This window comes from Rousettus aegyptiacus, unplaced genomic scaffold (assembly GCF_014176215.1).
Source record: "Rousettus aegyptiacus isolate mRouAeg1 unplaced genomic scaffold, mRouAeg1.p scaffold_m13_p_2, whole genome shotgun sequence".
In the NCBI taxonomy this organism is placed as follows: Eukaryota; Metazoa; Chordata; class Mammalia; order Chiroptera; family Pteropodidae; genus Rousettus; species Rousettus aegyptiacus.
In genome coordinates, this window is record NW_023416295.1 from 94,869,328 (window position 1) to 94,894,019 (window position 24,692).

General features: G+C 35.0%; 1 protein-coding gene across 15 annotated transcripts in view; it reads right to left on the minus strand.

The window, feature by feature from the left end:
- The window catches only part of ERC1 (ELKS/RAB6-interacting/CAST family member 1), a 467,374-nt gene that overhangs the window by 283,483 nt on the left and 159,199 nt on the right, over positions 1-24,692 (minus strand). For all 15 annotated transcript variants that reach the window (XR_004955596.1, XR_004955594.1, XR_004955595.1 and 12 more), the window contains 4 exons: positions 19,959-20,096; positions 18,544-18,684; positions 17,541-17,681; positions 4,719-4,912 (listed from right to left, as the gene is read on the minus strand). Coding sequence is in view for 12 of the 15 variants with exons in the window: in XM_036236315.1 (XP_036092208.1) it covers positions 4,719-4,912; positions 17,541-17,681; positions 18,544-18,684; positions 19,959-20,096 (614 nt within the window). In the remaining 3 variants the exon portion in view is untranslated. The remainder of the gene's footprint in view (positions 1-4,718; positions 4,913-17,540; positions 17,682-18,543; positions 18,685-19,958; positions 20,097-24,692) is intronic.

Here is a 24,692-nt window from a genome sequence, read left to right on the forward strand (position 1 = left end):
GAGTTTTTAAAAGTCATTGTGAGAATAATGAAAGGTAGTGATAGGATTTATTATCCCCATTATATTAGATAAAGAGATGAACAACAAACAAAATGACTTTCTCACAATCACACAGTAAGTGGTGGATCAGGACAAGAATGTAGGTAGGTCTGCCCATATGCCACCTGAGATACGTTGTATGTTCTGTGATCTTTCTAGAGTCCTTAAATTTGGAATTTATAAAAATCCAAGGCTCTTTGGCATATATAAAACAGTCTAGAATGCAATATTCAAAGTTAAAAAGAGGTTAATCTCGAAATGACTGTTCCCAATACTCTTCTATTTTACTGGTTATGATACAGTAAGTTAGAATAATTTTAGATCAACAATAACACTAACTGAAATCTCCATAGATATAAGACTATACATTTTCAAAATGGTTGCTTCTACTATAGAAAAAAAATAAGTCTCTCAACAGGTGTAACAGTTTGAATGTAAATAACAGAAGATCCTGTTTCAAAATGTTTTAAACTGGGAGAAAATGTACTATCTCACATAACAAAAAGTCTAGTTTCAGAAACCGTCCATTAGGGTCTGGCTCTGCTTCTTTGGTATTCCTGACTTTGTCACTGAATGCTGACTTCATCTCAAGCTGATAAGAAGGGAGCTGTGGCCATTCTAATCACCACATTCAGACATGATAATGTCCAGAACAAAGAAGCCACCTTTCCTTTTACAACTACTTCTTATAAGAAAATCATTCTCCAGAAGCCTCTCTGTGATTTTCTCATCAAATTACCTGTGGATTGTATGCTCGCTGTGTATGTATCACTGGAATAGAGGGTGCTTTTACCTTGATTGACTTAAACGAATCAGGACCTACTCCGGGAGCTGAGGGCGTAGGAAACTATAAAACTTGTGTCATATTAGGATAGAAGAGAAAATGAATGCTTTGTTGTTATAATCAAATTTGTTCTCAACTCCAAATGAAAAACAAACAAACAAACAAAACAAACAAAAAGGGAAGTAGAAAACTAAAAGCTAAAGTAAAATGTGAGGACTAAAGTGTGATGTATAAGTTAATTTAAAAAGTAGTTCTCAGATCTGTGGTCCCTGAGGCTAGGAAAGGGAAGAGATTTGCTGCAAATGGATATAAGAGAACAACTCGGGGTAAAGGAAATGTTCTGTATCTTGATTGTAGTGGTAGTTGCACAAGTGTGTACATTTGTCAAATCTCAAAAGGCTTAAAACAGGTGCATTTTATTATATGTAAATTGTACCTCAATAAAATAGGGCCTTTTTTTAAAGGGATTCTGAAGAAAGAACTCCTCCTTGAAAGTGTCTGTTCAAACAAATATCACCTTATCAACCAGAGGTTTTTCCTGACCAGCCCATAAATACAGCAACCACTCAAACCCTCACACTCCCTATCTTACTCTGCTTTATATTTCCCATGGCATTCATCACCCCTTGACACTCACATCTTTAGTTTCTATTGTCCATCTCCTCCCAAATGGATCATAAACTCCATGAAGGCAAAGATTCTGTTTGTTTTGTTCCATACTATGTCCCCAAAGGCCAGAACAGTCACCAGCAAATAAGAGCCTCCATAAATAGAAAAATTAATTCATTAGTTAATGAAAAAAAGGTATGTTTTGTGGCAGAAAGAGAATAGATTATAGAAAAAAACTAAACTCACAGATTGGATATTATTTTTAAGAGCTTGATAAATATAAATCTTATCAACAGTGATGTTTTTAGATGCATATCTAAAGGGAAGGTAACCAGGCAAAAGGAATAAGGAGTAAAAAGAACTTTGGGGCTTTCAAAAGTTAAAGGCTTACAAGAAAGCATGTCCTTACCTTCATCTGTTAACCCCACTGCTAAAATGTGAAGTACCCCAAATGAAATATACATCAATTAAAATCCCAGCTTTATATTCCCATAAATTGGGAAATACAGCAGATCCATATTTTCTAATAATTATTTAGGTTATACAATAATAGATTCTATTATTCTTTATCAGTGAAAATTCCTAACCTTCATAAACCAAAAGCAATCTTTGATACCTAAATTATATGAAAATCAGAAGTTGGTTGCCATTCTCTATACATAAAAGCTCCTAAATGATGTGTTGAATCTAATCTAAATGACTTTCATATTACAGTAAACTTAAGATTTCTGCTGCAAACACCAAACTCTGTGGATTCATTAATCCTTCTGTATTATGAAGCATTACACAATATGCAGCATAGGAAAAAATGCTCGCAGTACACTGCCATGCCATGAGTATTTAACTAATAGGATAGTATGAGTAAAAAAGTAGATCACAAACAATTCTTTCAGGAGTCAAAAAAAAAATGCTATTATCAGAATTCTATCAGAATTTTGGTAAATTACTAAATAAGTTAAACATTATGCAAAAGAAAAGCCTATTAATTATGAATCTAAATAAAAACTCCAATATGCTCACTTTAGAAGAGAAATTTTCAATTACATTCAGGGTTCCTGAGGTGAATTTAAATTGATCTATTTACATAAGGACAATGTCAAGTTCTAATTTTTTATTTGTTTTAGTTTTTTCCCCCTAAATTGATCTATAAAGACTATTCAGAACCACTAGGTGATGACTTTCTTGAAGTGTCAACTTTACTAGGCTACTGTGCCTAGTTACTTAAACACTACCTGTTGGTTGCTATGAAGGTATTTTGCAGATTATAATTAAACCCTTTAATCCATTTAAATAAAGGAGATTATCCCAGATAATTGGAGTGGGCAAAACTGAATCCTTTGGAAGGTTCTAAAAGTAGGGCAAAGGTTTCTCCATGAGAGGAAAAAAAAATTCTGCCTGTGGACCACAGTTTTGGCCTATGCCCACCAACGGTCGATCCTGCTAGTGATCTTCTCTTCTTGATAGCTTGCCATACAGATTTCAGACTTGCTTAGCCAGCCCTGAACAATCATGCAAGATGACTCCTTGTAATAAACCTCATACATACATATATATACATATATGCATAAGTATAAATATATATACATATATATAATCCCTTGTAATATATAAGTGTGTCTGCAGATATATATGTCATCGGCTGTATATATGCATCTCTCCTACTGGGTATACCTCTCTGGTTGAAATCCAACTGATACACACCACAGTATGGAATATGAATTTAGAAGTAGTACTTCTTGAATTTAATTTGGAAATATATTTTATATTTGCAGATGTATGGGTAGATGTATGTAATCCTCTTTTTTAAACTTCAGTAAGTCAAGATAGTGGTAGGCACTACATCATCTCTGACAGTAACTACTATTGTTTTATAAAAAGCAATGTAAGGGACTATTTGTTTTTCTCAAGACCACAAAATAGGTCTGAGAATTCTTCATGATTTGATCTAAACCTTTTAATACCGGATATCCTTACCTAAGAAGTACCAGGAAATTTTTAAATTATTAAGAATTTTCTTTAGTTCAATGATTATAACAGTCTGCTTTTATTTTTGCACTTAGAAGGTTGCTGAATACCCTTTAGAAACCAATTCTACATCCCAAATTATGGTGTAGCACTACAGTTGCATCAGCTAAGGGATTACTACCTAAAGGGCATTCCAGCATGAGAACAACCTTATAAAAGGTGGGCTAGAAACAAAAGCTAAGACAATTATAATGAACAATATCAGAATCTTACCATAGAGAACATACACTTTATATATAATGTACTTAAGAGGTACACTGTGGATAAAGCAAAGTTCTATGGGTAAAGAAAGGAGAAAAATAACTTTGAGGGAAAAATATTAAGTTTATCAGTAACTGAAAAAATTTTAACTTAGTAAACAACTTCTGAAGTTAGTTTAATACTTTCCAAACTTCAAGATAATAAAAATATTCCTAAGAATCAGGCTCCAAGGAGCAACATACATTAGTGACTTCACTCTGTCACGGTGTCAGTTTCTGACTATTCAGAATATGAGTAATTAATGAAATCCTACTGGAAAGACTGTTTCTATGCACTTATGAATTTAAGTTAATTATACGGTAGGTATAAAAGAAGAGGTCAAAAGGCATATGCTTAATCTTTAGTATAATACACCCTAATGAGAAAAAAAAAAGACAAAAAAAAAATTCCAAGAGAACTGTCTGGCCCGATCTGTTCAAACATAGTTCATTTTGAAGAATTCAAAGCCAGAGCTCCATAAATATATCCAAGTCTCCTAAAATGTCCTCAAAAGGTCCTTCCTTCTTCTAAATTTGGCCTATGCACTGATGTAACAGCCTGCTTCTCAACAATACAAATTGTGAACTTTAAAAATACATCGCCCAAAGGAGCATCGGCTCAACAAAAAATGATCTAAACCAATGGAAAAATATTAACTCCTTGAACTTGAGGCCCATTTGCTCCTTAAACAATTAAAGAGCAAGTGGCTACTATGTGTACTCTTTCGATTAGCCAGTAGAAAACTTTAATTCCTTAATCAATTAAGACTTTCTTTCCAATCATTAATGTTGAAGTCCATAGCTTCCAAATTTATTCCTATTGTGATGCCATTTAAAGATGGCAACAATGAATTTACCCTGCACTTAGAATAAAAAGTAGAAAATAAAGAAACGTCAAACACCCATGAATCTAAATTCAGAGAGACAGATATATTGAAAAGCGTGCCCCCAAAGTACAGTTTTAAAACCATACATTAATCTTTTCATCACAGTGCGTCCCTGTTCAGCTTCCCTTTTCTTACCTTTCCAACTCAGCAATCTTCTTATCTTTGTCATTCTTCTCATTTTCCACCTCCTTCAAGATTTCCAAGAGGCGGTCAACTTCTGCCTGGGCCTTGCTAGATTCATCTTTATACCTGGCAATCTCTCTCTCCAATTGCTGTATTCGGTCACTCATCTCTGGACTGGCTCTGGCTTCCAATGTTGCCTCATGCGCCTATAAAGAAAAGTTATCAAATTCTATCAAATATACATACAGTGACAGTGGGTGAACCATGTCTGAACTATCTATATTCCAATTTAAATAGGGTACTAACAAATAGCTAACAGTATTCAATTTATAGTTTTTCTATGCTTAAATATTACAAAGACAAAATATTAGTAATAAATGGAGAAACTGTCTTAGATTCCAAATGGATTAGTTTTTAAAATAATACGTCTCTGAATATTATTAGACCAAAAATCATCATAAGCCAAGAGATGCTTCAGAGTCTAGTGAGATGTACTAACAAGCCATTAGACTACAACTGATCTCTTCAAAATAATGTCAAAGGACATCACCAGAGATTCACTGCTGATCTAACTATAGCAGTACCAACGCTGAGATCCAATTCCTACTTGACCTTCACTTTCCTTCCATTCTCCTATATATTGCTTTACCACATATGTATGAATCATAAGACCTTTAGCATCTAGAATCTATAGATGCTGCAAATATGATGCCATAAAAATGGAGTTAGGTTAAGAAAATGGCTATCACCATACAGGTACCTTCCCAATGTAAGGACTTGGGATTTTACAAGATAATGCAAGACAAAGTCAGAATTCAACAATCACATTTATAATTGAGAAAATATTTTTTATTCAGGATCTTACTGCAAGTGGCAACTAGTACCTTCGATGTGTTTTGGAATACAAAGCAGTCTCCATAATTAAAAAATAATTTTCAAGTGTTCAATTTTACTCCTAAATATCTAAAGCCAAGCATGTATAATGCATTTAATGAGAAGGTAAAGATTAAGATGTTTTATTTTCTCTTATTCGATATACAACAAAACATACTTAGTCCCTTAAAATATTTGGAAAAAAATATTAAAGAGGTAAATATATATTCTTAACAAATATTTCAGAAATCTCTGATGCATAATATCTGAGTAAAAATGTTTCTATAAACTAGGCTAAATGCTCTGTCAAAGCAACAGCTGTACTTTTAAGGTTAACTCCTTACCAATATCTTTTGTTACAATTTTAATCAGTTGTGAAAATCTACAATTACTTAGAGTAGCCTTTAAAGGAGAGCCACTGGTAGACACAGCAGACATATTTCAATGTGTTAGCAAAATTCTACCCTAAACTGGTATGGTTAAAAGCCACAGCAGAGTAAAAGCAAGGGGAAAGGAGAGAATTAATTAACTCACTAAGGATTTTTTTAAAAAGCAAAAGCAGAAGAAAGGTAAACATGTCCCAAAGGTTATGGGAGAATTTTGGTCTCACAGAAACTTTTCCACTTTCCAACTCAATATACTTTTTAAAAAGTCAATAAAACAAAATTAAAAAATCTACAGTTTCTACTTAAGAAAGGTAGAGATGAGAAAGACAAGTGTACTCACTTTTCTATAGGGTAGTTGAAAAACTGCATATGCAAAATGCTACCCCCCCAAAAAAAAAATCAACTAAGGCTTTATGGCACTACTTTGCCAGGTCACTTGCTGACTTGGACGGGTGGCTTAACACAATTTCAGGATGCTAAAGGGAGACAAGTCGGGGAGAAAAGTAAAAATAAGAAGGAATTAGTATAAAAACAGAATAAGAGAAAAGAAAAAGAACAGGTGAAAAAATATGGTTAAAAAAAGAACTCTAGAAGAAGGGGTCTGAGAGTGGAGTAGACAGACTCTAAATTCAACTCACCTCCTCCACAGACACAGTGAATATACAGCTACATATGGATCATTTCCCTTTGAAAAACATCTGAAAACTAGATGAACTGCTCCTCCACAGCAAAAGATAAAAGGACCACATCAAGATGGGTAGGAGAGGCAGAGAAACACTTGCCAAAAACAAACAAACAAACAAACAAACAAACAAACAAAAACCCCCAAACCTCCACCCTTAGTATAGCAACACACAATAAGGGATCTCACTAGTCTGGCATTTCACCCAACAAGCAAGGGATCTGTGCCCCTCCCTCATGCACCCTAGCCCTTGAGACCTGTGCCAGAGAGAGATACGCCCTAAAACATCAGGCTTAGAAGCCAACAGGGTTGATGCCCAAGGGGCCCAAAGGGCAAAAGGGAACTAAGACTCTCCTTTTACTTACTTACTTACTTACTTACTTACTTTCTAATTAATTTATTTTTATGGTGACATTGGTTGATGAAATCCGGTTAATTTCAGCTGTACATTTTAACAGTAAGGCATATATATATTTACATTGTGTGTGCACCTCTCATAGCTAGATTTCTTTCTGTCATCACATATTTGACCTCTTTTACCCCATCTACCTCTCAACTCCCCACTCCTTTCTGATAACCACTAGTTTATTGTCCATGTCTATGAGTCTCTGTTTGTCTTGTTTGCCGCTTTTACGTTTATATCCCACATGTAAGTGATATCATGTGATTTTCAACTTTTTATGTCTAGCTGGTTTCACTTAGTATGATTATCTTGAGGGACATCCATATTACTGCAAATGGCAGTATTTCACCTCTTCTTATGGCTGAGTAATATTCCACTGCATATATGTACCATAGCTTCTTTATCCAATTATCTTTCATAGGACACTCTGGTTGCTTCCATGTTCTGGGAAACATGAATAATGCTACTATGAACATCAGTGTGCAAATCTAAGATTCTCCTTTTGAAGGGCTCCTTTGTGGTTTCACCCCAAGACCCAGCACAAAAGTAGAAGTTTAAAAGGCACCACGCCTATATATGAAGGAGATCATTTGTTAATCTTAAAGTATCTGCTGGAGGGGCAAGGGACAGCTAAAATTCCCAATGGAGACAAAGGTGCTGGCAGACACCAATTTTGCACTCTCCACCTGTCCTTCTAGTACAGGCAGGTGAATGTGGACACAGCACCATCTCATTGTGTTGCTAGGACAGGCTGTGGCAAGTGGTCACAGCCTGTCCTGTTGCTCTGCTGAAACCAATAAGCTCAGATGGCTGCAGCATTCCCTCACTCCCCAGCTAAGGCAGGCAAGCACAAATGGTCACTGTATTCTCCTACTCCTTCCCTAAAGCTGATACACATACAGGTGAGACACTCTCCTGCAGGCACACACAGTCAAGGCAAGTTCCTGCTGCCTTGCTAAAGACCATGAGTGGACACCACACCCTCCACTCTCCAGCTGCCTCATTAAACCAGTGGGCACACACAGTTAGTTGTTGGCATGCTTCCACCCTCAGGGCAATGAACAAACAGCAGCCTGAAACATACCCATAGACTCCCTGTGAAAAAGTCTACATTTACTTAGCCTGGAGCTTCAACCTAAGGGACGGGCTTCAGGTTTCTCATATATCTAGAGGCTACAGAAGTGATCCCAAAAACGTAAGCAGGGAGATACCTTCCCTGTACACTCCCTTGGCTATAGCTCGACTATACCTCCCAGAAAGGAGCTTATACATTCGCTTAGAGCTCTAATTTTTGTAATTCTTGCTTGGGGCAGCAGTCCCCAACCTTTTTGGCACCAGGAACCAGTGCTCCTATGATAATCTAATGCCTGAAGATCTGAGGTGAAACAGAGGCGGTGATGCTAGCGCTGGGGAGCGGCTGCAAATACAGATGAAGTGCCACTCGAATGCTAATCACCTCCTGCTGTGTTGCCTGGTTTCTAACAGGCCATGGACCAGTACACATCCAAGGCATGGGGGTTGGGACCCCTGACTTTGGGGACATCTCCAGATCTCCTGGTATGGATACCAGTTGAGTTTATGATTGCAATCCCACAACCTATACATATTTACATATTTTTAAAGCAGCTGCCTAAAAATCTGGCTTCCAATCAGTCTGAGACTAGGAGCTAAATATTTTTCTACTTGAAACATTGACAGGTTTTGGCATACCCTGAATAATGGGGACCTATTAAGAATAAATCAGACTATTTAGACAAACACAAAGGTTAAAGAGACAACCAAAAGCTAGGGCAAGGTTGAACAGTAAGACTCCTAACCTACATAAGGCCACTCCTTCAAGACAGAGAGGTAGGTGTTTCACCTAATACATAGATACAGATAGTTGAGCAAAATGAGAAAACAAAGAAGTATGATCAAAAAGGAAGAACAAAACAAAATCTCAGAATAAAATCTTAACGATACAAATGTAAGTAATCTATCTGATATGGAATTCGAAACAACGGTGACAAAGATGCTCATCAAACTCAGGATAAGAATGAACACAGTAAGAACTTCCACAAAGTAGAAAATATAAGAAAATAAAACAAATAAAGAAACCAACAAAAAAAAAGACTCTTAGATACAGAGTACAGATCGGTGGTTGCCAGAGGGAGGGCAGCTGGGGCAGGAGGATTGGCTGAAGAGACTCGCAGATACAAAATAAAGAAGGCACAGGGATGTAATGTATAGCAATATGATCAATAATAGAGTATTAACTTGCTTCTGTGACAGATGGTAACTAGACGTATTTTGATGGTCATTTTGCAATGTATTTACAAACATCAAATTCACTATGCTATACACCCGAAACTAATATAATATTGTTTATCAATTATGCTTCAATTTAAAAAAAACTCTGATAAATTCTGAATAAATTAACAAACAAAAAGACTCACAGGGAACAAACTGGTGATTACCAGATGGGAAAGGGGTTGGGGAGCTGGGGGGAAAAAGTAAAGGGATTAAAAAGTACAAATTGGTAGTTACGAAATAATCATGGGTATGTAAAGTACAGCACAGAGAATATAGTCAATAATATTGTAATAATTATGTATGATGCCAGCTACATACAAGACTTATAAGGGAAATCATTTCATAAATTATATAAATGTTTAACCGCTATGCTTTACACCTAAAACTAATATAAAATGAAAGTGAATGTCAATTGTAATTGAAAAATTAAAATGAAAAAAAACAAATTCTGAGTCTAGAAATACATATTTTTTTCCTAGAGAAAAAAAGAATTTAGTATTTTTTAAAATTCTCATAATTAAAAAATCAAATTTCAATGCTTTCTTATATAATTCTGATGTTATCTCACACTAAAGACAGAATACCAAAATTGAGGTACAAGGTAGAAATTTTTAAGTCATAAATAGGTCATTATCTCAAGATGAGTCATTTCCTACTCCAAACAAAATACAGAATAAATTTTCCTTGAAAATTTCAATAAACGCAACCTTTCAAATAGCTAATAGAATGCCAACCTTACAGTTTTAAGCAAGAATATGCCAAATTTTACTTTATATAAATCCACAAATAAGCTATAAAGCAAAAGACTACTAACACAGAAGAAAAAGATAAAATTTTAGCCCTAATATACTACTAAAAAGAATTAAATTGTAGCCAATAAAAAAGCATCTGACAATATTTGCCCTAATATTTTATATTTTATTTTTATTGAGCTATATTTAACATAAACATTATATAAGTTTCAGGTGTACAATATAATTCAATAGATGTGCGTTGTGAAATAATCACTACAATATCCATCATTACAGTTACAAATGTTTTTTTCTTGTGGTAAGAAATTTAAGATCTACTCTCTTCACAACTTTCAAATACACAATACAGAATTTTTAACTATAGTCACCATGCTGCACATTATATCTCTCAAGACTTATTTCATAACTGAAAGTTTGTACCTTTTTACCTCTTTTGCCCACCTCTCTCCCCCTGCTTCTCTCTCTCTCTCTCTCTCTCCTCTCTCTCTCTCTCTCTCTCTCTCTCTCTCTCTCTCTCTCTCTCTCACACACACACACACACACACACACATACACACTCTAACACTAACAATAACACTCACACATACCTGCTGTGCCCCTACAACCATCAACCTGTTCTCTGCATCTATGACTTCAGGTTTTGTTTTGTTTTTTTTTACATTCCACATGTGAGATCATACTGTATTTGTCTTTCTGTGTCTGTCTCATTTCACTGACCTACTTTTAAAGTGTAATAATGCTATGGAAGTATTTATCTACTGGAATGAGATAAAATCTGAAATACTATATTAAACAATCGTTCTGAGTCTTACATTTTATTACTTCTTATCCCAATCTTACATTAGGAAATATACTCTCTTTTATTCTAAGATATTTTTTAAAGTCAATTTCTTTACAACAGAGGCAGTTTCCAATACAAATTAATGAGTTTAGAAACATTTCAATAATATAATTAAATGCGCTAGTTCATCTAACATCTAGCAGAACTAAGAAAGTTGTACAAGACAAATATGTTGTTGATTAAGAACTCTATGATCTACTCTCAAATTTCTGGGAATAGGTAACTTATTGATTCCATGAATATTTATGTTACTTAAAAAAACTAAATATTAATAAAACATAGGCAATAAATTGTTATTTTATTATTATTTTAAATTTTATTCTAAGGGGCAAAATTTACATAAATATTTTCATAAAATAAGAATGAGTAGGTCTGTTCCATATGAAAACTACAATAACTTCAGCTCCAACATGTAAAGTGTCTGCAAGTCATCACTACCATCCTTACAGGAAAAAGTTGAAAAACTGAAAACCAATGACTTTTCTTGGACCTGTTAGAGAACTGAGGTCACAGGACCAACAACCTCTCAAAAATCAGGAGACAAGGGCAAATCCTGAGAGCAGAAGTAGAGATCTGCTTACCTAAGAAGAAGCTGTTAAAAGAATCACTTAAATGTAACTTTGAAGAATTGCTGGTGGCTGAATACACATAAACATGAGAGTGATAAAGTCCCAGGGTAACCAATTTTAAGGGGCACTGTCCACCCCCCATTCACTTTTATGTACTTTAGATCTCTAGGAACCCTTCCAAGTGCTCACAGTGAAAAGTTAACAAAAATACCCTTGTGGTTCTGGCGAGGGGATGGGAAGAGTAATAATTGTAAAATATGCCCAATGAATGCTCCATCCAAAGGCAGACTCTCCAGGAGTACAGATTTTTGTTTTCTATTTTGATCACAATATTGCTGGTAAGACTCACCAAGTGATTAAAAGATGGCTGCCACCTGTCCTGTACTTATAGTGGCCTCAAGAGGCCACACCAGAAACTGAGGCTGGATGCCACCGTGTGGGGCTTGGAGGTGCTCAGAAAGGGGCGCAGGGCATGCCAAGGATAGCTCTGGAAGTGGCTTGAGTAGGGTTGCAAGTTTGAAGGAGTGGAGTTTCAGGTAGGTAATCCTCTGGGTGGAGTGACCTCTATTACCCAATTTGATGACATCACAACTATGGTGGTGCTGTGTCTGCACTATGGGACAGGGGATGGCTCAACAAAAAAATAATGAATACCACCAGCACTTCTGTGCAGGAGAAAGCCTCCCCTCTGGTCCTCTCTCCAGAGTCCAACAACTCAGTGTCCCTCTCCTCCATATATCCCTGGCACCTCTTGAGCAGCCACTCCAGTGCTGGAGTTCAGAGCAAGCGAGTCCATCACTGAGAAAGTCTGGTCTCAGTCATGATCCCTTTAAAATGAACATCTGCACCTCCAGCCATAGCTGCTGCAGGCTCTGTCTTGCTCAGCAGTGTGGAACAAGGCAGCCTCATATCTACACCCTCTCCTATTGTTCCAAGGTGACTTTTTATTTCTCTCCTTAGAGGTAGGCCTTCTGTTTATCCACCCCAGGAGACTCTGCTTGCTGTTTGCTCCATGGTTTCGTCACAATTTTGGTGTGGCTGCAAGAGGAGATGAACAAAACCTCTATCCTCTATGCCATCTTGACCAGTCCCCCCAGGGGTAAAGATTTTAACACAGCATTATACCACCTGGGAGAAGAGCATTTCTCCCACTCTAATCCCACTAGCTAAGGAGGGAAAAGAAGATAAGAAACTTTTACAAAGATCACAGTCAGGGACACAGGTCCATAAAAGACTGAAACTTAATCAAAAGATTATAGAAAACTTACCCTCCCCCATAGCTTATTATCACACCAATAGGACTGTAGTCTAATAATAGAGGATTACAGCTGAAAGAACTTCAAGACACAGATTTTGAAGTGACAAACCCAAAGTCAACAGAGAAAGCAAGGAGACTAGAGGAATCTGTAGCATCTGGCACATTTACCTACAGCAAACATTAAATACAGTTCAACATGTAGCTGGAGAAAACCTTACACATAGGTCCATTCAATGAAAAATTACAAGGCATACTAAAACAAAAGAAAAACCATAGCCTGATGAGATACAGCAAGAATCAGAACCAGACTCAGATATTAAGACTGATATTAGAATTATCACACAGGAAATTTTAAATGGTGATAATTAATAGATAAGTACTCTAATGGAAAAAGTAGACAACATCCAAGAATAGATAGGTGATATAAGCAAAAGGAAATGATAGGTATAAAAAACACATAAGAAAAACTAATGTTTTTGATGGGAACATCAGCAGACTAGAACTGGCCAAAGAAGAACCAATATGCCTAAAGACAGGTCAACAGGAACTTCCCAAACTGAAATTCAAAAAGGAAAAAACATAAAATTTAAAAATCATACTACAGATTTGAAGAAACATGGCAGAGTGAGAGATGTCCCCAGACCTTTCTCTTTGAAACAACGAAAACCTGAACATCTAAAATTCAACAAAAAACACCCAAACTGCACACCAGCACATCTGAGCCTGGGATCTGCTCATAAGAGCTACCACAGGTCAGAACACTGGGTATCAGGCGGTGGAATGGGAGAAATAAGCGACCTCTCACTGTAGGCGGAAGCGAAGGGGAGAGGAGAAGGTGTGGTGAGTTCTCTGAGCCCTGTCTGGGAGTGATGTGAGCTCCATGCGGCTGGCTGCAGGAACCAGCCATCAGGGCAAAAACCAGAAAAGCTGGCAAGACCAAAGAGAAACAACAGTTGATTTTTACCAGCTGTGGTTACAAAACCAAGGCTAAGCCGCAGCCCCCAAACCCCAACCCAGAGGGACCCTCCCCCCATACACTCCGAGACTGAACATCTCAAATCCCCAGGAAAATCTGAGCAAACGCTACCAAAACTATAGCTAATATTGATAGTGACTGAGACTGAGGGTAGTGAGCGTGATTAAATATCTACAAGGAAAGAAAAAGACATTATAAAGTAGGAATCCAAGAGGCTTAGACGCCACCTACTGGAAACCAAAAGAAAAGCACCTTCTCTAAAACATCCTAAAGAAAGACATTTATATAATAAATCTTCTGTCTGGAAAAAAAAAAGCAGAACACATTTCCATTAATACCCTGGCAGAAAAATAGTTCATAAAACACCATGAACAACCAAGGTGACAAGGCAACTCAGAGAGAAAGAGGAAAATCTCCAGAAAATAAGCTTATAGACATAGAAATATGCAACTTAAATGACAGAGAATTCAGGATGGTACTTCTGAAAAAATGCAGTGAGTTCTGAAATGGGTCATATCGACAATTTCAGAAACTGAAAAACAACTAGATGAGCAGTATGAGTTTTTTAGCAAGGAGATTGAAACCCTCAAAAAAGAACTGAATAGATCTTCTGAAGATACAAAACAAACTGCAAGAGTTGAAAAATAAAATAGCAAGCTTGAGAAACAGAGTCAACCAAATGGAAGAAAGTATCAGTGATACCGAAGACAGAAATCTAGAAATAAATCAGAAGGAAAAAAGGGAGAAGCCAAAGAATGAAAAATAATGAAAGAGAAATACAAGAACCAGCTGATACCATAAGGAGAGGAAACACAGGAATAATGGGCATTACTGAAGGTTAGGAAAAGGAGCAAGGATTATAAAGCACTTTCAGACAAACAGTTGACGAGAATTTCCCAAATCTAAGGAATGAGCTGGAGCTTGGAATTCAAGAAGTCAACAGAACACCAAATTATCTCGAACCAAAAAGGCCTTCACCAAGACACGTTGTATTAAAATTACAAAAAAATCAATGACAAAGACAGGATATTCAGGGCAGCCAGGGAAAAGATGATGCTAACACATAAAGGAAGACCCATTATTATCGTCGGACTTTTCAGCGCAAACATTATAAGCCAGAAAGAAATGGAATCACATATTTAAACTATTAAGTGAAAGGAACTACCAGCCTAGAATAATGTATCCAACTAAGCTCTCCTATAGATCTGAAGGAGAAATAAAGACCTTTCCAGACATACAAAAATTGAAGGAATTCTCCACTACGAGGCCTGCACCATAGTAAATACTGAAAAGGGGTCAGCTCACCTAAAACAAAATAAAAAAAAAAAAAAACAATAATAATTAGGAGTAAACTGACTATCAGGAAAATAGAAACAGAGGAGTGTAATCCTTGCTATAACAGGGCATTATAAGCTTAAATAATAATAAGAGAATTGTTATAGCAAGATAGTAATGAATGTTCAGCATACATAGGGAAAAACAGAGACAACAATGACTGAAAAGGCGAGGATTCAAAGATCCAAATTCACAAAGGGGAATGGTGATAAGGCACACGCAGAAGAAAACGGATGACTATCTATCCATATCTACCTATCTACCTATCTACCTACCTATCTACCTATCTATCTATCTATCTATCTATCTATCTATCCTTTACATATTCGTAATGGTAACCACACACCAAAGATTCAGAACTGAAATATATAACATAAAACAAGAAGAGCCAAAGGAAAACCCACGAAAGCCAACCAAAATAAAGAAAACAAAAACACAAGGACAAGGAAGCAATGGAAACACTGAACTACCAGAAAGCAAAAGATAAAATGGCTATAAGACCTCATATTTCAATAACCACCCTAAATGTAAATGAGGGCATTATGTGAAGTGGAATACATCAGAAAGAGAGAGACAAGTACTGTGTAATCTCACATGTAGAATCTAAAAAAAATAAAACACAAACAAAAAAGTAAGTTTATAGATACAGAGAACCAATTAGTAGTAGCCAAAGGCAGGGGTGAAATGGATGAAGAGAACAAAAGGTACAAACTTCCAGTTAAAAATAACTAAGCCCTGGGAATATAATGTACAGCATGGTGAGTATAGTTTATAATAGTGTATGGCATATTTGAGAGTTGCTAAGAGAGTAGATATTAAAAGTTCTCATCAGAAGAAAAAAGTAGTAATTAATGGTAACTAGATACTGTGGTGACCATTTTGTAATACATACAAATATAGAATCATTATGTGGTACACTTGAAACTAATATCTTATAAATCAATTATATCTCATTCTTTTAAAAAGGTGTTCTCACCACACACAAAAAAAATGGTAACTATATAAGATGATAAATATATTAATCAGCTTGATTGCAGTAATTTCACAGTGCATACAAGGATCAAATCATGTTGTACACCTTGAATATATATAATTTTTATTTATTAATTATACCTCAATAAAGATGAGAAAAAAGGGTCAAAAATGTATACCCTAAGGCAACCATTTAAAAAAAATTTAAGAAATACAACTGATATGCTAAGAGGGGCACAAAATGAAATGATAAAAAATGCTCAGTTAAAGCACAGAAAGCAGAAAAAAGATGGAAAAGGGATGAAGAACAAACAAAACAAATAGAAAACTACAACAGTGATCTCCTTAAAGCAGGGCATTGTGGAAGCAGTCTGATTGGAAAGCATTGGTAATTAATTAAATGAAAAGGAACACTCATCCATCAAGGGAAAATATAAAAATAAAAATGGCCCTAGATAGAAAAATAGATAATAAATCCAATTAGGTATCCTATACCTAAAGATAACTTTATTTTTTCTCATGAACCTATAGAAAGCCTAAAATATAAGAGCCCATAAAAAAGACCAGCTATAGAAGCATCATGATTAAAAGAAGATTACAAATAAACAGAAAATTTGGGATTGTCATTAACATGAAAGTTTAGAACATTAATTGATAGTTACCGCTCAGGTTTTATAACTCTAAATACAACTTTATCTTCACTATTCAGGTATTAAATAGAAAGTTACCTCTACCTTTGTAGTGAGAAAAAAGGAAAAAACTATCAAATCTGAGTTGATTAGAACCAGAACCCTTAATCTTAATAAAAGTTTTTTCCTACTTATTCAAAAGTAACTAAGATACTATATTTTCTTCCTTTCCTTAGCTAAACAATATTATTTCACTTTAGGCATAGCCTATATGATGATTTATTACAAGGGTATCATGTTGAATATACCCAATACATGGAAAGAGAACAATACTTGAAGTCTCAAGATTAGGCTGTACCTCTTTTTCACTACTAATCATATCAACTAGACGAAGTTACTGTAATTGCTAAGAAGTCTCAGTTTCAATTTTCAGAGTTGATAGCTTGGGACTTCAAAACTATAAACTGCCATACAAATATTAAAGAGTAAATATGTGTACCATACCCTAATATTCACCTGTGTTGGTCACTATCATCACTGTTATATTATCTCCTTGTAGGAAGCCTGATGCTAATGGAAAAAAAATATCAGATAACTGAGATGTTTACATTGTGGTCTTACATTTCATCCATAAGGAAGCTGCATAATTTAATCTTCCCCTGAACTGTCAATTTTCTAAGAGTTTGGGGATTCTCAGGAGTAAAATAAAATCAGTAAGAATTCTAATAGAATTAATCAAGGTATAAATGGTATTTTGAACATTAGGGGATTTTTATTCCATTGGTAGTTATTACATATGAAAAATGGAGTTTTCTACTTTGTTCTTATTTAAAGCAAAGCAAAAAAATGGAAATTTTTTCTTTAACCTTTTTCAACTGTGATTCCATTTTCAGACATTCCTCCTTTTTCTGCTCCAAAGCAATCTCTAGTGTCTTTAGCCGCGAGTCCTTTTTCAGTCCTGAGGAAGCCAGGGATGAAGCATGTTCTTTTAGATCCAAGAGTGAAGCCTAAAAGAAGCAACATATGCCTAGAATAAATGCTTGCTATAAACAAAACAGAGATTTAAATTTATTTTTTTGCTGGCTTATACTTTCTTTCCATTATCGTATACTGACATACTTCCATTTCAAGAACATGAAATATAAAACAGTATTGACTTTAGCTTTCGAGTTATAACTAAAATTAGGTGAATTCCCAAGAAATACCAACTGAATAATGATTTAATGAGTTCTATCAAAATATATCCATTCCCACAAAAAAATGGAAGTAAATCAAGCTTTGTGAATGTAAGCAGTCGACCTCAGTAGCTACACTAACTTAAATATAAAATGCTTTTCCCTTTTAGAAGAAAAATTCTACTAGAAACTTTAATTTCTATAAGTCTTCTCAAAGATATTAGAAAGAAAATTTGATCATAACGTATTAGGCATTTTGCTATTTAGGTCATATAAATAGGATTCTCTAAAAGTAGTATCAAAATAAATTAAGTCACCCAATTGGTCAACATTTAAGATTTTACTGTCAATGGTAAGATGTATTCTAAGAGCTGTTGTAAATAAATTGTTCCTCTTTTGCATATTCCTTTCCTACCATAAGCACAAAACTTCTCCAAATGTAACTGACTTTTAGGATCTTTAAAAAGGTTATTAATAAGAAACCAACTCATAACACACTAAAAGAGATAAGACTTAGGATATAAATGGCTCTGCAAAGCTTCCTTAAATATGCCTAAGTTCTTCTCAAAAGGCCTGCTACAGAATATTAAGAAAATCTTCTATCAGATACTTTTTTATATGTATTATGCAAAAACCAATAACACATAATGCATTGACTCAGCAAACCAAATAATTCCATTTCAGTGATCTTAACCTCTTTCTCTGAGAGGTCGCCTTGCAACAGGCTGACTTTTTCTTTCAAGTCTTTAAGATCTTTTTTGTAGTTATCAATTTCCTCTTGTTTCTCTCTCTCATCTCGGTCCCGCTGCTCCTTTAAACGTTCAATTGTCCGCTCCTGATGAGAGAGTACATCAATACATGAGAAAATTCCTTTCATACTTTTATTATATGACTGTAATTTTACTTTCAGATAAAATTTCACACTTCCATCTTCCATTCAAAAGACAGTGATAAGTTGCTAATAATTTACTTTTTAAAGAATTCATCCTCCCTATCTATCTTGCTATAACAAAGATCTGGCTTTGTTATTTTGATACCCCTAGGTTTCTTTGCACATTATCTCAACTAGTATTAGATATCCCTAAAGTATGCATTCTTTTGGAATAACCCCATTTATTCAATGCCCAAGAAACCAAAAACTGTTATACATACATACACACTAAGAAAAATAAGTAACAAATATTTGTTCTTTATATATAATCAACATGTTGCCTACAAGGCAATGGGTTTTTATATCACAATTTACATACCTAAAAAAAGAGGAGGTTGGGAAGGTTATGATACGTTGAGTTTATAGCATAAAGAAGGGGAAAGAAAAGAGAAACCACTAAAGCTTCTTTCTGTCAAAAGATACTCAGGAAGTCTGACAGTTAAGTAATTTAAGTACATTTCTGGGTATTTTTTCAGAATATATTTAGGGATCAAGTTTTGATCCCCGCAAGGCAGCCTAAAGCATTCTGAGTCCAAGAGGCTTAAGGAACAGTGACCTTATTCCTTCAAAAAAATCCAGTTAAAATGCCCCACTAAGATTCCTTAAACTTCCTTTTAAGACATTAACACTTGTTATGTTGGATCACTTTTTTATTTAGTCAATCATTCCTGAAAACCGGGTTTGGTCATGAAGGCAAAATAAAGTAGCAAGGCCAAGACTAGAAAAACAGCAAGTACACTGTATTAATAACTAAAACCCACAAATACATTAGGTATCAATGTAGCATTGTATAAAAGAACTAATCATACATTGCTTCTTGATGATCAGGAAATCCAATAGTCCCATATCCCCAAACTAATTGATACATAAATAAAAATAACTCTCTTCACAAGATCATAAATGGGGAACACATGACTAATTCTTTAGAAACTTCAGCCATTGCCCTCTAGTGTAGAATCCATCTCACCTAGCAACATATGTTTAAATTGGCAAGAATGCAATGGATTTTCTTTCCCCTTACACTATATGTGTCATGAATAGTATAGAGGACTTTTTTCCCTTTTGCCCAAAGGGATTTCTTCTGTCTTCTGTATCCAAGTCTCATCACTACAGAAAATATTAGATTAATAAGAAAGCAGAGGAAATGTGTGCATGAACATTCTGGACCCATCACCCACTTTCTCTGCCAGGGCCTCCTCCAAAGTTGTCAAGGCGGTGTCGGTGTTGGTGGTGTCAGCCTGCAAGGACTTGACTCGTTCTTTCAAGCTGCTCATCTGCTTTTCCTTATCTCTAAGTTGCTCTTGAAGATTTTCAATCTGAGTGTGCATATACATTTAAGGGAGAAAAAAGGAAATTAAAATAAATATGAATAGGCAAAAGAAAAATTAATTTTAAGCTAAAAACAGGTAGATAAGGATTGCCTGTGAGTGTCAGTCTTGTAAAAATAATTTAATCATAAAGGTTTCAGGACTGCATGCAAAACTTTAAACAAAGAATTTATAGCCAGGACAGAGAAAAGATACACACACGGGCTTGCGCACACACGCATAGACCCAACATACAGAGATGGGGATGGAGAAGGGATCTACAGCGAGGAAAACCATGAGAAATAGGATTGCTTCCAAAATGATAGTGTAAATTTCAAGAGGAATTCCTTCGCAAAGAATCGAGGGAAGACAGAGAATGGAACAGCTAGACAGTAAGAAAAACAAGTCAGCTGTATAAAGGAAAAATTGTTCTTAAACGCTAGTATTAAGTTAGATTTTTATATCATCTTGTATCCAAAAAGCAAGCATTTTCAATGGAACTTCCTATTGTACTTATTCGTTCCTCGATGCATATTTATATGCACTCATTTTCTCAAAAAAGTATATAATGAATTATTTATGACATGCCAGGCACTACTGATACAAAGAAAAATGAACAGACCCATTTTTATTATGTTTTAAGATGGTAAGAGAACTCCCCATTATGTAGCTGAATCCAAACTACGGATGGGCTTGTGTGCCATTCCAAAGGGCACAAATGCTACTCTAGACAGATGGGAACCATTACGGATTTTTAAGTAAAGAAATGGTCTGGTCGGTTCTAAATTTTATAATTCTAATGCCCAAGAAAAGGAAATTTTAGGGGACTTGCATAAAGACATGGAAAACAACTAAGAGACTGTATTAATTCAGGTAAGAGATCTTGGGAGACTAAACGGGAGAAGAGAGATGGAAAGGAAGGAATGGGTTTGAAAAAGTGTGGAAGTAGCATGTTTTCGTTAGGGAGATTTAAGTACACATCATTAAAAATATTAAGCAAAAATATAAAGGCATTGGAGAGAGATATTCTTAACAAAAGGAAAATAAAGCAACTAGACTAGAACTCACAAACTTCATTCATTCATTCATTCATTCATTCATCCATTCAACATATATTTGAGCTCCTACTATATGCCAGGCACTTTTCTAGATGTTGAGGATATAGAAATAATCAAAATAAATAAAAATCCCTACCCTCAAAATAGCTTAAACCTAATAGGATAGACAACAAATGAATTAATGAAATGAATATAGTATGTAAGATGGTGGTAAGTTCCATGGAGAAAAACAAAGAATATAATCACAGTCTTCTCTTGAGCTAATACTAACTAGCTGGTTTATTTTTACATGGCTTTCAAAAAGGAACATATCAGTAAAATACGTTAAACAGAGAAAGATAAATACCATATGATTTCACTTACACAGGCGGAATCTAAGGAACAAAAAGAACAAACTAATCAAAAACAGACTCACAAATATAGAGGACACTTTAGTGACGGACAGAGGGGAGGTGGGTTGGGGGGCTGAGAGAATAGGGTGAAGGATTAAAGAAGTACAAATTAGTAGTTGATAGATGGTCATGAGGATTGGGGAGCACAGCATAAGGAATGCAGTTAGCATAATGTATTGGCCAGATGGAGAGCCGGAGGAGAGAAGGAGCAATTAAGGGGGGTCGTTTTATAAATGATATAAATGTCTAACCAATGTACTGTACACTTGAAACTAATAAAATAAAATTTTAAATAATAAAAAAAATAAAAATAAGACTTCAAGATTCACACGTATAAAGTTGTACATAACCAGATACAGCTCTTAGTAAAACACAAACCTACCTCCAAAAAAAAAAAAAGAAAAGAAAAGCAACAGAAATGCTATCTCCTTTTGGAAGACTTTCTTGCTCCTACCTTAGATTGAGCTGATCACTGTCTGTATTCCATCATACTTATATCCACATATACATACACCTTTATCTCCATTCTTTTACCTATCTATATATTTATTACATTTACCTCCACTCTTACTTCCATCTATACATTACAACACTAATCCCTAACCATCCTGCCACTTCGCCCCAGGTTTCCATCTTCATATCTGGCACACATCGGGTCTACGATAAATACTGGTTAATTAGTGAGTAAATAAATAATATATAAGTTTGGCCTTTTATAAATGTATTTAGGCATACACATAAACTCTTGCCAAAAAGGGAACTACAAAAAACTCGAGATCCAACCTTTAGATAATTTCCTGCATTAATCAATTTAGCATAAGTTCTTTGAGGGCCTGCTTCATTCCATAGAGGAAGAGAAAAGAAGATTCTGTCTAGAGTCAATGAGAATTCCACAAGCAGAACAAATAAGAGAAGCAGAAAGAGTTGGCAAATTTAGAAAAGGGTTCCATAAATACTCTAAGTCTTTGATTTTCATTTTTTTTAACTTTTTAAAAATTAAGTTTATTGGGGTAACATTGGTTAATACAATTATATAATTTTCAGATGTACATTATTATTTGACATCTGCATATTCTATTGTGTTTACCAAAGTCCAGTTTCCTTCAGCTACCATATATTTGATCCCCTTTACCCACTTCCCCCTCCCCCTACCACCGTATATTTGACCATCTTTACCCCTTCTACCTCTTTAACAAAGAAATAATCATACAGATGAACCACTAATAAGCTGAAACGGATTCTAACCTTTTCAATGCCAAAAAAGTCCAAAGCCTGTCATGAGAGAAAAGACCATCACAGATGAAAAGCATTAGTTTTCTTTTAGTTTAATCAGACACTACTACTGGAATCTCACATGAATCAATATTTAGGTTGATCTCACAACCACTGAAGAGAATTTTGCCACTCAAAAATCTAGTATATACTCCATATACATACAGAATGCAATGCCCTGGGGTTTCTATATTTAACCAGCTGTACAGGTCAACCAGTTGCTAATGATATAAACCTTATGCAAAGAAAAGATATGATCATGCTGTTGTTTAGAATTTCTTATCAAAAAAGAGCAATACAAGAACCATTATTTAAAATAAAATTTCAAAGAACCAACCAAGTTTTATATACAAGAAAATGGATGTTTTATGAGCTCAGCTAATATACAAATAGCCAACATATGCATAATAATGATAATACCCTTCTTTCTCCATTGTTAGCATCTAAGAAAGAAATTAAGAAGCTAAATTGTTAACAATTCCACGTATATAATTTATGTAGCCAAACTACTAAAGGCATTCATTATTCTTTGCTAGCAAAAACTCTTCCTGGTAATACTTAGGTGCAAAAGCTGCTAACCTAGGTAAAATCCCCATTAACAAATTCTCCCTAGTCTACTTTCTTCTTCAATTATCCTGATTGACTGTTGGGCTGGAGGGGAGAAAAAGGATGGCTACTCTTGGACTCCTATTTACTTCTAAAGAGAAGGAATAAACACACCATAGTGAAAAGAACTGACAAAATGAAGGAAGGGCAGTAGACACTACTAATATTGCCTCCTTTGGACACGTTGCTCTCAGTGAGGAAGACTTCGAATAGATAGATATGTGTAAAATGCCTGTGCAAGCATCAAATAAACCCAAAAGATGCTGTGGGAGGAAAGGTATGTACAAAAATACTTTTCCTTTATCCAGCTTCATGATGGGTAATAGTTGAGCCCTACTGAAAGGTCCTACTACATATCTTCACTTTGTTTGTGATTCAAAATTGTGCTTTTTTCATCATCAAAGATCTCTGGATTTCTATGTGTTGCTAACCAACTGGTATATGAATGCTACCACATTATTATTGCCATTAATCTTTTCCTTTTCACTAATCTAATATTGACATTGTTCCTCCTGATAGTCCCCTATTTTAGTATTTATTATGCGATATATATATATATATATACAATTTATAGTGAAGAGCTTATTCTATACTAAGTTTAATTATCCACATGATCTGAAATATACAATTTACAAAAATTTTTGACAACCAAGAGAAAACCTAGGTCCATTATGCACATACTTGAATATTAATGATAAAGATGACTGTTTAGAATCATGTTAAGTGGAAAAACACTCCTTTAAATATGCTCAGGATACCTACCAAAAAAAAATCACCTTCATTTTGTAGAAAGAGAAAGCACAGAATCCCTAAAATGATACCAATAACAACAAAAATAATAATAATGGTGTTAGTTAGTGAAGGAAGCAATGATCTTAACAGGAACCACTAACACTTAAAAAGACAGTAGTATGTATGTGACAGGCATTTTATGTAAACAACTCTTTAAGCCTCACCACAAACTAATTACTAGGCAATCTATCTCCAGAATCCTACTCTCTTAATCACTATAAATAGTTTTCTGATGGGAAAAAAAATCACACAAGGGTAACTCAAGCATTTTTCCATAAACTATTTCTTATTAGTAAACAGCATTTATTAATAAACATAGTAAATTATTATTATGGTCACTTACATTAAAATGTTATCCCTATGAAACAAGGAATGAAGGGTGGAGGTACCAAACCACTGCAAATACAAAAGTACATCTTCCAAGGGAGGAACATACATCCAAACACAATATCTAAAGCTGGCGAGCAAAGCCAAAGATATTTGGT